Source organism: Mercurialis annua, linkage group LG2, assembly GCF_937616625.2.
Source record: "Mercurialis annua linkage group LG2, ddMerAnnu1.2, whole genome shotgun sequence".
In the NCBI taxonomy this organism is placed as follows: Eukaryota; Viridiplantae; Streptophyta; class Magnoliopsida; order Malpighiales; family Euphorbiaceae; genus Mercurialis; species Mercurialis annua.
This window is the reverse complement of record NC_065571.1, coordinates 54,722,069-54,735,554: the sequence shown is the minus strand read 5'-3', so window position 1 is coordinate 54,735,554 and position 13,486 is coordinate 54,722,069. Positions and strand designations below refer to the sequence as shown.

The following is a 13,486-nucleotide window of genomic DNA, read 5'->3' as shown; positions in this document are numbered from 1 at the left end:
AACGATAATAAATTTTAAGTTAGTTATCAACTCATAAATCCTTGTTCTTTATTGTTCAAATTAAGTTGTTATATCAAGTAGGAGGAAAAATAAAATCAATAATTTTTTTATTGAAGTCAAATTCAGAATTAAATTAATTAATTGATATTAAATTTTTAAGAGAAGTATATAAAATAAAAAAGTATAAAATTAAGTTATAATTTTTATCTAATTCTTTAATTAGCCATAAAATAAAACAAAACATAAAAAAACTATATATTTTCATGAGACTTATATTTGTACTAAAATAGAAAATATGGAGAGTCAAAAAAGAAAAATAGAGTTCATATTTATATATAAAACTTCTATTAGTACTTAAATACTAAATTCCAATATTTAACTTGGATATTGCGGCAAAAGTTTATTAAACATATAACATCAATTAGTAATTTATATATAAAAACATTAGTCAGCCTTTTTGTTTCCTTGTCAATTCGAATTTTTATCTAAAATTTAGTCTATTCTTTACTTTCCTTGTTTAAATTAAACTTCTTCATTCCTAATTTAGATCAAATTGATTATGTTAATTACCTTATAAATTTATTTACTATATTAAATGACCATAAAATCTTTCATTCAACTATCAATTAGTAATAAATTGAAAAAGATTGTTCGGTAAATTTGCCTTATCTAATTCTTTAATCAGCCATAAAATAAAATAAAACATTAAAAAACTATATATTCTCATGAGACTTCTATTTGTACTCAAATAGAAAATATAGAGAGTCAAAAAAAGAAAAATAGAGTTCATATTTATGTATAAAACTTCTATTTGTACTCAACTACTAAATACCAATAATTAACTTGGATATTGCGGAAAAAATTTATGAAACATATAACATCAATAAGTAATTTATATATAAAAAAATCAGCCAGTCTTTTTTTTGCTTGTCAATTCGAATTTTTATCTAAAATTAAGTCTATTTTTTACTTTCCTTGTTTAAATTAAATTTGTTCATTCCTAATTTAGATCAAATTGATTATGTTAATTATCTTATAAATTTATTTGCTATACTACTATTTTAAATGACCATAAAACCTTTCATTCAACTATCAATTAGCAATAAATTGAAAAGGATTGTTTGGTAAATTTGTCTGTCCCCCCCACCATCCGTGCTTTTATATATAATATAGATATAGATATAGATTACCCCTTCTAATTTTTAAAATTGCCTACTTCAAATATTGCATATTCCTATTTAACTTTCTCTATGTTAATTGAATCTGAAATACTATTTTTATATCACTGTGGTAGTAAGCTTTTGGAAAGCCCACAGTAAAGGATCACATCTCCTATATATAGAATCAATCTCAAATCAGAATATATAGCTAAACTAATCAAACTTATTGAAAATAATAATAAATAGAAGCAAAAGAGAACAAAGAAATCAAAATGACCAATAGGACAAAGATCACAGTCACCTTTAATTAATTTAATATAAAAAATTATACAGATGCTATCTGAATTTTCCTACATTAGCATTTTAGTGCCTGAACTTTATTTATTTCAAATTTGTCTTTCAACTTTTAAAAAACGTATCAAATGTATCAAATGTATCTTTTTATCTACCTTTTGGATCGCCGAACTACTAGTAATACCAAAATAAAAAATTATTTACCATTCCAATTCAACATATGCAAATGTATCATTTAAATATAGTATTTGCATCATTATTTTAAGCTAGTATGATAGAAAAAATTAAGCAAATATGGATTTAATTTCGTTTTGTAAAAACATGAATGACCAAAAAACGGCTAAAACTATATAAATTATAGATATTAATATAAAACAAATTAAAAAACTTAATCACTAAAATTGTATATTGATCCAGAAAAATCCAGACAGTAGTAATGTATATTTTAAATTTCTATTTTTTATATTGATTTTGTAAGTTTCTTAAAGTGTATCAAAGAAGTAATATTAGCTAATTTCAATCGCTGAATTACTAATAAAGCTAAAAATATTTTAAATTTTTAAAAGCCTATATACCGAAATAATAAATTTATAAAAATTCACACCACTAATAGGATTTTTTTCTCTTAAGAATATACTTATGGCCAATAAGAGAATTGCCCATGCTTGATGAGTCGATACTATAAAAATTAAAAAGTAGCCACCACTAAAAATAAAACATCTTTAACCACCCCCACATGTATAATTAAATCTTCAAAAACATAACAAAATATACTCAATCACACTTCACTTTCTTCAATTCCTCTATATAAATACATTCAAAACCATTTCATTGAGCTATCTAGCATATATACCCCAGTGTTTTTGGTCTAAAAAATCACAAAAAAAACATGGAAATGGATTCTCCCAAGAATAAGAATGAGGTTAAGAGAATAGAAGAGACGAATAAATCTATTGCTATAATTTTTCGATACGCGGATTGGTTCGATATTTTGCTGATGTTGATGGGTACTATCGGAGCTATCGGAGATGGCATGTCGACTAATATCTTGCTGGTTTTCGCAAGCCGCATAATGAATAGCTTAGGTTATGGTAATAATAAAAACCAACACAGTCAAGCAAATTTCATGGTTGAAGTTGAAAAGGTTAGCTTCGGTCTGTTTAATTATATGTCTATATTTTATATAACAGTCACATTTTATTGACTCTACTTGTGTTTGGTTTTGTTATTACAGTGCAGTTTATACTTTGTCTACTTGGGATTAGCAGTCATGGTGGTGGCTTTTATGGGTAACATTTTTCAAAACTTTTTATTTTATTAGTACTTAAAAAAATAAGTGCAACAACAAATAGGGTTATTTTGAAACCCTAGCTAGAAACTGCCTTTACGCCTCTCTTTTTTGAATCAAAAAGATAGCTGGATTGTTTAATTAGTTCTAATTAATCATTTTTTATGACTGCAGAAGGTTATTGTTGGAGCAAAACTAGCGAGAGACAGGTTTTAAAGATCCGGTACAAGTATTTAGAAGCCGTTCTTCGACAAGAAGTTGGATTTTTTGATTCACAAGAAGCTACTACTTCTGAAATCATCAATAGCATATCGAATGATACTTCGCTTTTACAAGAACTACTTAGCGAAAAGGTAAAATCACTACAAGAAAATCGGGCTATAAGAGGATTTCTTGTCATTAAATGTTAATTTCCCGTTACTAAAACATTTATTGCTTCCGCCCGTAAATAATGATGAAAAATGACTTTATTTTTTACTTTTATCAAATATAAATTTCACCACTAAATCACTATTAGTTCATCATCAATTTTCATTTTGTCTATGTAGTATGAAAACAGAAGGAAAATTTTATATGATAAAACAGCGAAAACAATATTTTCGCAAGAATAGTAGCATAAATATAAACTTTTGAAGTTTTAATAGCGCCTTTTAAATATAAAAGAGTCGATAAGTTTCCGTGCAACTGTTTAATTGTATATCCTATGTTTATGTTCCACAGGTGCCCATATTTTTGATGCACGCAACAGTGTTCATCTCAGGACTATCATTTGCGACATATTTATCATGGAGATTAGCACTCGTCGCCTTTCCGACACTACTTCTGCTAATAATCCCAGGAATGATATACGGAAAATACCTAATTTTCTTGTCCAAGAACACTCACAAAGAGTACAGCAAAGCAAACTCCATAATTGAGCAGGCTTTGAGCTCAATCAAGACTGTGTATTCATTCACTGCAGAGAAGAATATTGTGGAAAAATATTCGGAAATATTGGAGAAGACATCAATTCTTGGAATCAGACAAGGAATAGGCAAAGGTTTAGCTGTGGGAAGCACTGGACTTTCTTTTGCAATTTGGGCATTTCTTGCTTGGTATGGAAGTCATTTGGTTATGTATAAAGGTGAAAGTGGAGGCAGGATTTATGCTGCTGGAATTTCTTTCATATTGGGAGGATTGTAAGTTTCTTTCAAATCACTAATTTATATTCCCCTCATTATTATTAATTTAATTTCGGGATAAATATTTTTACGGATATTCAACTATACTACTTTTATAAAACGGTTACCCAACATTCAATTAGTTACATTATGATAATCCAACATAAAGATTTCTAACAACGAGAGTTATCCGATCAATTCATGTCAAAGTGGCTATTTGTCAGCCAAATAACAAATTGACAATCTATCAATAACATAATCAAAATTTTGCTGGAATTGATCGGATAACTTATGTGGTTTAAAAAATAAATGTCAAGCTATCGAAATATAACAAATTGAATGTCGGTAACTGTTATGTAAAAGTACTATAGTTGGATAACTCTAGAAGTATATAACCCTTTATTTTCTTTTAGTAATTTGTCATTAGGATTATTAATTAGGCATCGTTTGGATTGATGGATTCTAAACGATGGATTTTAAACAATCAATGGATTTGGACAAAATCCATCGTTTGCCTCAAAAAAAATTAATAGAATCCATGGATTTATAAATTCTCTCATTTTCTACAATCCATCATTTTTTAGGGTTTTTATTTCCCACCTACTAGGTGGGAAAGTCCAAATCCACCATTTTTTATGAATGATGGATTGTTATACTATTTATTTTTTTCCACAAATAATGTTAAAAACCATTGATTTTATTTTCAATCCAAACGATGGAATTTTAAAATTTATGGATTTAAATTCCATTGATTTAGAATCCATCGATTTTGTTAAAATCCATGGATTTTAAAAATCCTCAATCCAAACGGTGCCTTAATGTTTTTTTTTTTTATAATTGGGGGAGGGAAAGCGCTTGTGGGAGGAAATGAACCCACGACCTTAGCAGTTTTCTGCTGAGCGCTTATACCATTTGAGCTACAGCTCGTTGGTATTATTAATTAATGTTAATTAGGCCTTATAATTAAGTAGCTATGATTAAGCCACAGGTACCAAAAAATATATGCATCTCCTTTACTTTTATCAAAGTTGCTAGCTTTTGATTTTGTTTTTGGACAAAAGTTTGCATAATACCCCACATTTTATTTAGCTTTGTCTTTAAACATGATTTATGTTTGATAATTATGAGTCGAAACCTTTATTTTAGGGTCTAAGAGCTTAAATTGTCTTTAAACCACCCCTATATCCAAGTAACTTTATATAATATAGATACTAGAGATGGAAAAAGTCTATGTAAGTATTTCTCGTATTTATATTTTATATATACAAAGCCAATAACATTATAATATACCATTAAAATAATGCTAATATAAGATAATTTAGTTAATTAAAATGTCCACATTTTATATAATAATGACATGTTCGGCATAGTCTATATAAGAATTTCTAAATAGATACACAAAAACTCATCAACATAACTAAGAAGTTTCCTAAAAGGAACTTATCTTGACTAAACCCTTTAAATTATTCAATAAAAAGACATTGTTGCTGATTATACTTGTGCAAGTCACTAATCAGTAAAGTGCATATTATTTTCAAATCTTCTTGAAAAATCCTTTATTCTATGATGGAAATGTAGAATCTGATCATAAAAGTTAGATTTTCTTACAATAATTAATTTAGAATGACTAATTAAATTCTGCCTACATATAGTGTAAAGTGAGTCAAGCTTGTAATCTATTTCATATTCCCTCAAATGTAAATTAAAGACATAAAAGCACATGTTAAACACCTTTTCCATTGTGCTATAAAAGCATATAATATTTCATCAAAGATAATATACATAATATATATTCTTTTCTAATTAATGCGCATGTGTGCAAATTGTTCCCTTGTCAAAACGTGGGTTTAACATTCTTCCGATGATTCTACTATCACTATCTTTTTCAGGTAGATGATTCTTTTAGAGGATTTAATAAGAATATTTGGAAATTGCTTACTGCATCTATTCTATTCTCTAAAAATATTTATTTTCACTCCTTAAACAACATGTGATCATAATTTAGAAGTCTCAATATTGGTCTAAAGAGCATTCTCAATGAACATACATGACAATGTATATTTCAATTGATGAGAGAGTTGTCATATGGGTGTAATTGTGTATACGAGTCGAGCTACTCACGAGTCACGAGTTAATCGAAACCGACTCAAAAAAACTTGACATTGGCTCAAAAAAATTCAATCGAATTTGAACTACCCGAATCATTTAAAAAGGCTCCTGAGTATCACAAATCAAAACAAGTTTAAACGGGTTTTTTACATTTATAATAGAGTGATTTAGGAATTTACCTAAAATATAAAAATAATAGGATTTTATACCTCAACAAGGAAAAGTTAACAAAAATACATCATAATTTTTGCTCTTTTAGAATTATACTCTCAATATCTTAATATTTGTGGTTTTACTCTGATAACATAACATGTGTTACTTTCCTCTCTCTATCTCTCTCCTTTTTCTTTTTCTCTCTTTTTTTCTCTTTTCCCGATAAATTGCACATGCCATATTTTTTTATGCAGGTAACATTTCTTTTATTTTTTTATCAACCTTTTGTTCATTTCTTTTGTTTATTCCATTTTTATTCTTTAATTTTTTTATTTCTTCTTTTTTCATCATTAATTAAATTAAAAAAAAGTGCAGATCACACATTACAATAAATTAAACATTTTTTTCATTTATTTTAATATTATCAAATATTTTTTAATTTAAAAATATATGCTACTATTTAAATATTTTATTATATAATAGCATATTCAAAAATTATATGAACTAGATAAAAAAACATAGTATCACATTATCATATAATTATCACAACTTCATCTTAGCATGTAATTATCAGTGTATCATATTAAATTGACATCTTATATCATCTCGTTATCATAATTTTTCTATAATTTGTTTTTCATGTCATATTATCAATAAGAACCTTATCATACTATTTTCTTCACATTATCATCTCGTTATTATAATTTTTATATAATGTTTTTCCATATAGGTATCATATTATCATACTATTATCATAATTTTGTTATTTAATTATCATCTGGCTATCACTGGTATCATTAATTTTTTTGTAATTATATTTTCACGTACGTTATCATCCAATTATCATAATATTATCATACTTCATTATCATCTAGTTATCATACTGCAATGTTATGATAACGACATGATAATCAGAAACTACATAGCATTATCATTATATTATCATGAAATCCTTCTATAATTTTTTTTGCGTACGTTATCATAATCTTATCATCCTTCATTATCATATAGTTATCACAACATTATCATTTAAGTACAATAATACATTATCATCTCGGTATCATATGACTCTATTATGATAACGAGATGATAATACAGTAATAACAACATGATAATCAATTTTTTATTTTGTAAAAAATCTTTTTTTTTCATGCAGTGTTATGATAACAATATTATTTTATCATAATTACCAAAGTTTTATTATGAGAATTTATTTGACTCACTTTACAATAATTTTATCATTATATTATCGTAATCTTATCATTATCTTATCATTCTATTATCATAATTTTATCATAACCAAGAAAATAAAAGAATTCACTTGTTTTCATAGTAAATGGCATCAGATACAACTTGAGAAATTAATTCTTCATTTTTTTTTATGTAGATATGATTTGTATTTTTTTAATGTTAATACCTACCTCCATTTATTTCCCTTTTACTCATTCAGTAGCTGCATTAAGAATAATCAAAGTCCAACCAGTTAATTGAAATAATAAAATCCTAAATAAATTGAATTAGCTCTCAAAAATAATGAAACACACAGATATTAGAGGATACAATGGCAGAGCCACAACAAAAGTCTTAAAGCGAGCATCAACAATCTCACGACTCTTCTCATCTACCCTAATTTGCGGCTTCACTACATCTCCACCACTGAAGATCACCTTCCGCCATCGAGGATCGCCGCCTCCGCCGAGGATCGCCGCCGCCGTCGAGGATCGCATATTACTCTACTCTTCTTCTAAGCTCTCTTCTACTGCTGATCTAATCAAATCATTACTTATCCAGCGCTTCCCGCTCTACTGCCACCGCCGCCGACGATTTGCATAATTCAGAGAAACGAGCAAATAGTGAAAGAGAAAGTAAAGAGTAAAGAAAAATAGATACAGCGTATTAGTTTTAAATTAGAAAAGTAAAAACATAATTAAAATAAATTATAGAGTAAAAAGATAAAGCTAAAAAAACCGAGAGTATTTTGTTTAACTTTTTACAAGTGAGGTAGGTTTTACAAATATTTTAAAAATTGGAGTATTTTTTCTAAATTTCTCTTTATAATACGGTAATTTATTTTATTATTTTAATCAACTTGTTCTACCTCTATCTCTAAATATAAAGATATATCATCTTAACTGGTTAAATTTCATAATTTACGATGATTCATTTAAATGCATCAAATATGATAATTTTACGATGATAATTTTATTCTTTGTTGAATTCGAGTAGAGCTCGAACTCAAATAGCTCTGATGTAGTTTGAGCTCAAGCTCGACCTTTACAATTTTAGCACATTCTCTTGTATAACACACTGAATTTAGAGCTTGAGCTTAAACTCGGCTCATTTACACTCCTCATATGAGCAAAATTAAATTCAATTGATAAAATGATACAGTTTTAGCAATTTGTATTTTGGATTGCCAAAAAGTTGAAAATTGCTAAAATTAAAAGTTGGAGGAGTAATTGTTAAATATGCTTAAACTTTGTGATTGTATTTGCAATTAACTTTGTCTTTGAGTTATTAGTCTTGTCACAATCTAAAAGTACTTTGGTTTTATGCCATGCAAATGATGTTCTTGACAACATCAATTTTAATGGACAATTTCTATAATTTCTTGATCAAATTTAAGCCAGTGATGAATTCAATGCAGATCCCTAGGAATGGCGCTTCCCGATTTAAAATACTTCACAGAAGCATCCGTCGCCGCCGCCAGAATATTCAACAGAATCGACCGAGTTCCAGAAATCGACGGCGAAGATTCAAAAGGGCTCGAATTAGACAAACTCCGAGGAGAAATTGAATTCCAACACGTCCGATTCACATATCCAACTCGCTCCGATTCAATCATCCTCAAAGATTTCAATCTGAAAGTCGAAGCAGGACAAACGGTGGCTCTAGTCGGAGCTAGTGGGAGTGGAAAATCCACCGCTATTGCGTTGTTGCAGAGGTTTTACGACGTTAACGGCGGATTTGTGAAAATGGACGGCGTTGATATAAGGAGATTGAAGTTGAAATGGATAAGAGGGAAAATGGGGCTTGTGAGTCAAGAACATGCGTTATTTGGGACGTCGATTAAAGAGAACATTATGTTTGGGAAAGTTGATGCTACCGTTGATGAAGTTACGGCTGCTTCTGTGGCTGCTAATGCTCATAATTTTATTAGGCAGCTTCCTGACGGTTATGAAACCAGGGTAAGTTTCAAGCTTATGCTTTTTTTTTTGTTAGTGTTAAAATTTTCTGATGAGTAGTAGGGATGTAATCGAGTTGAGTTGAGTCAAGTATTTGCATAATCAAACTCGAGGTCGGGTTTAATTAATAAGTTCGAGCTTGATCGAGGTTTAAACAACTCAAACTCGAGCTCGAGTTCGGTAAATGTGCCCGTGTTTTTAACGGGTTCGAGATTAGTCGCTTAATGAAAATTAATTTTTAATGATAATCTAATAAGAAAAAGTTTATATGTACAAGGAGCTATTGTAATATATAAGGGTAAAACTGCAAAATTTAATAAACTTGCGAGCCTACCCAGTCAATCATTCGAGTCAGCATACTACTCGAGTAGCTCAAACTCGAACTTGAATCGGCTGATATTGAGTAGATTTCGAGCATTTTTTGAGTTAACTCCGATTAGCTCATGAGTTAGCTCGACTCGCTTACACCCCCTAGGGAGCAATAATCTTTGACTGACCATAGCTTTTGATTGGATTGAATTACGAGTCTCATAATATATCAAATTAAAACTGATTCAGAAATCTATATTGGTTATTGATCTTATCCAACTGATTTCGGTCCCAAAATTATCATTTGAAGCATTTACCGAACTGTAAGATTTATGGCATTCCGTTATTGTTTCAGATTAGAAGTTTAGAACCCATAATTTCATATTCCTGGAGACTACTCCTTCAGTACCATTGAGTCAAATCTTGCTGGTTTCAGGTTGGAGAACGAGGAGCACTTTTATCGGGTGGACAAAAGCAGAGAATAGCCATAGCTAGAGCCATCATTAAGAATCCTGCAATTCTGCTACTTGATGAAGCCACAAGTGCTCTCGACTCGGAGTCAGAGAAATTAGTCCAAAATGCTCTTGATCAAGCCTCCATAGGAAGAACTACACTGGTAATTTTCCCATCCTGGCTATTTTAAGCTTCACCATCCATAGTTCTTCCAATATTAAAGTGCTGCTCATATGACTAATGCCAGGTGGTTGCCCACAAACTCTCTACAATCCGAAATGCAGACCTGATTGCTGTTGTTAACAATGGATGCATTATCGAAATTGGTTCACACAATGATCTCATTAACAGGAAAAATGGACATTATGCAAATCTTGCAAAGTTACAGAGGCAGTTCAGCTCAGATGACTACGAACAAAATCCTGAAGTACGTGTTTCGTCAGTCGGACGAAGTAGTGCAGGCCGAGTAAGCACAGGAAGATCAAGTCCAGCAATTTTTGGTACACCGATATTTTTACCTGTTTCAGATATCCCAAAACCTGTATCTCACCCTCCACCTTCGTTCTCTCGTCTACTTGCTCTGAATTCACCTGAATGGAAGCAAGGTCTAATCGGAAGTCTGTCAGCTATAATCTTTGGTGCTGTGCAACCTGTTTATGCCTTAACCATTGGTGGCATGATTGCAGCATTCTTTGCACCTACCCATGAGGAAATGAAAGCTCGAATCCGAACTTATTCACTAATTTTTTGCTCGCTTTCCTTAGTTTCCATCTTGGTTAATCTTATCCAACATTACAATTTTGCTTATATGGGTGAGAGGCTAACAAAGAGGATCAGATTGAGAATGGTAGAGAAAATCTTGAGTTTCGAGACAGCTTGGTTTGATGAAGAGCAAAACTCTAGTGGGTCTTTATGTTCAAGATTGAGCAATGAAGCTTCTATGGTTAAATCACTTGTAGCAGACAGAGTTTGTTTGTTAGTTCAAACAACTTCAGCAGTTACAATAGCAATGATCATGGGACTAGTCGTAGCTTGGAAGCTTGCACTTGTCATGATTGCGGTTCAACCTCTCGCAATTTTATGCTTCTACACTCGAAAAGTTTTGCTCTCTTCCATCACAACAAACTTCGTCAAGGCTCAAAATCAAAGTACTCAAATCGCGGCAGAAGCTGTCAATAATCATAGAATTGTGACTTCATTTGGAAGCATACAGAAGGTACTCCAACTGTTTGATGAGGCTCAAGAAGGACCAAGAAAAGAGGCAAGAAAAAGATCGTGGCTTGCAGGATTTGGTATGGGTTCAGCTCAGTGCATAACTTTCATGTCATGGGCTTTGGATTTTTGGTTTGGAGGAATTCTGGTGCAAAAAAATGAGATATCAGCAGGAGATGTTTTTAAAACATTTTTCATCCTTGTCAGCACTGGAAAGGTTATAGCTGAAGCAGGAAGCATGACTTCTGATTTAGCCAAAGGTTCCGCTGCCGTCGCATCTGTGTTCCAGATTCTTGACAGGCAATCTCTAATCCCAAGCTCCTCTCATGTAAGTCCATATTCTTACTATACTTTAACCATATGTATCACAGAAATGAAAATGTTAAAATGAAAAAGGCTGAAATGGAAACCGCGAAGCGGCATTTCTTATAAGAATATGTTATATAGAGAGAGTTTAGTTGTTTCATAAGTATTTCTGGAAACGGAAATGAAGTTTACGTATTCAATTCTGCTTAAACTAACTGTCATGGCAATGGATATTGTTAATTAGGCAAAGGATGAAGCTAACGGAACCAAGCTAGAAAAGTTAACCGGAAGGATCGAGATGAAGAATGTTGATTTTGCATATCCAACCCGGCCTGAGACCTTAATACTGCGCCAGTTTTGCTTGGAAGTGAAGGCAGGAACAAGCATCGGACTAGTAGGAAAAAGTGGGTGTGGAAAATCGACAGTAATCGGACTGATTCAAAGATTTTATGATGTTGACAGAGGTTCAGTAAAAGTTGATGGAGTAGACATGAGGGAGGTTGATCTTCAATGGTATAGGAGGCACACAGCTCTTGTTAGCCAAGAACCCGTGTTATATTCTGGCACCATTCGTGACAACATTTTGTTCGGAAAGCTTGATGCATCTGAAAATGAGCTAGTCGAGGCTGCAAGAGCAGCTAATGCTCATGAATTTATCTCGTAAGTACATATTTTTACATAACTGGCCTAAACATATATTTTGCGTAATTAAACAATGCCATGTTGCTCGGAAACTTAACGAGTCTTACGTTTCACCATATTCTATCTGTTTCTAAATAGTGTTTTTGAAACTTCGAAACTCTTTATTTTATATGTATTTTTCTCGCAGAAATAGCATTTTGTCCGTTTTCTTTTTTCAGACATTTTCTTGCTACATAGTCCACGTCGCATTCCATATTTTGTTCGTTACTTTTCTTTTCTCCAGAAATGCCTTTTAAACTCTGAAATTCTATATATTTATAATTTCTTCTTGTGAGAAGTATCATTTCACCTGTTTTTCTTTTTAGCCTTATTCATTTCAGCATATCCATTTCCGTACTTTGTAGTTAAAGATTTATAATTTGTGTAATCTTTTGATGTACATCTGCTACTATAGATCATTGAAAGAAGGGTACGAAACAGAATGTGGAGAAAGAGGAGTACAATTATCAGGAGGGCAAAAGCAAAGAATAGCAATAGCAAGAGCCATTATTCGGAACCCAACCATTCTCTTACTAGACGAGGCAACAAGTGCATTAGACGTGCAATCCGAGCAAGTTGTGCAAGAAGCATTAGACCGAACCATGATCGGACGAACCACAATCGTAGTCGCTCACCGACTTAACACCATCAAGAAGCTGGATTCCATTGCCTTTGTTGCTGATGGGAAGGTGGTAGAGCGAGGAACCTATGGTCAGCTCAAGAATAACAGAGGTGCTTTCTTCAACTTAGCCACGCTTCAAAGTTAAACCTCCATGTGCAAAAAATCCTTACGTAGACTTTGTCCACCACGAAATATTATTTGCTCCATCTACGGCTAACGTGATAAACAAAATTCCACGCACATGTGCTTCTTTAACTTAGCCTTTATCACTATCACCGAAGTATTCTAGACTTTGTGTAAATGAGGATGCTAAGTGAGGACACCTATAAAAAAATTATAGAGAGGTATTTGGGGCTACTCTAATGTTAATTTTCAAGGCTATATCAGTTATATGTAGTAATTACTCTCTGTGAAATTAGAATGAGAAGTCATATTTAACTGTGGAACTTTTTATTTTATCTAAATGTACATATGAAATGTAAATTTTACAAAATAAATTATCATGAGCGGAACTGGATGCAGACAATGTGGGGCAGCCGCTTCCAAACCAGCTC

At 31.4% G+C, this 13,486-nt stretch overlaps 1 protein-coding gene across 1 annotated transcript; it reads left to right on the top strand.

Annotated features, from left to right (window-relative positions):
• The first annotated feature begins 2,291 nt into the window (after positions 1 to 2,291).
• Positions 2,292 to 13,378, top strand: LOC126669216 (putative ABC transporter B family member 8). The gene is made up of 9 exons (XM_050362626.2): positions 2,292 to 2,598; positions 2,689 to 2,743; positions 2,917 to 3,095; positions 3,463 to 3,920; positions 8,812 to 9,352; positions 10,095 to 10,274; positions 10,359 to 11,651; positions 11,874 to 12,289; positions 12,726 to 13,378. The coding sequence occupies exons 1-9, from the start codon at positions 2,344 to 2,346 to the stop codon at positions 13,075 to 13,077; spliced, it is 3,729 nt and encodes a 1,242-aa protein (XP_050218583.1). The 5' UTR covers positions 2,292 to 2,343; the 3' UTR covers positions 13,078 to 13,378.
• The last annotated feature ends 108 nt before the right edge of the window (positions 13,379 to 13,486 follow it).

What these genes read in the sequence shown, in the direction of transcription:
- LOC126669216 (XM_050362626.2), top strand. Translation starts at nt 2,344, where the DNA reads ATGGAAATGGATTCTCCCAAGAATAAGAATGAGGTTAAGAGAATAGAA. An exon ending in CATGGTGGTGGCTTTTATGG is followed by an intron (nt 2,744 to 2,916) that starts GTAACATTTTTC and finishes TTATGACTGCAG; the next exon opens with AAGGTTATTGTTGGAGCAAA. An exon ending in AAGAACTACTTAGCGAAAAG is followed by an intron (nt 3,096 to 3,462) that starts GTAAAATCACTA and finishes TATGTTCCACAG; the next exon opens with GTGCCCATATTTTTGATGCA.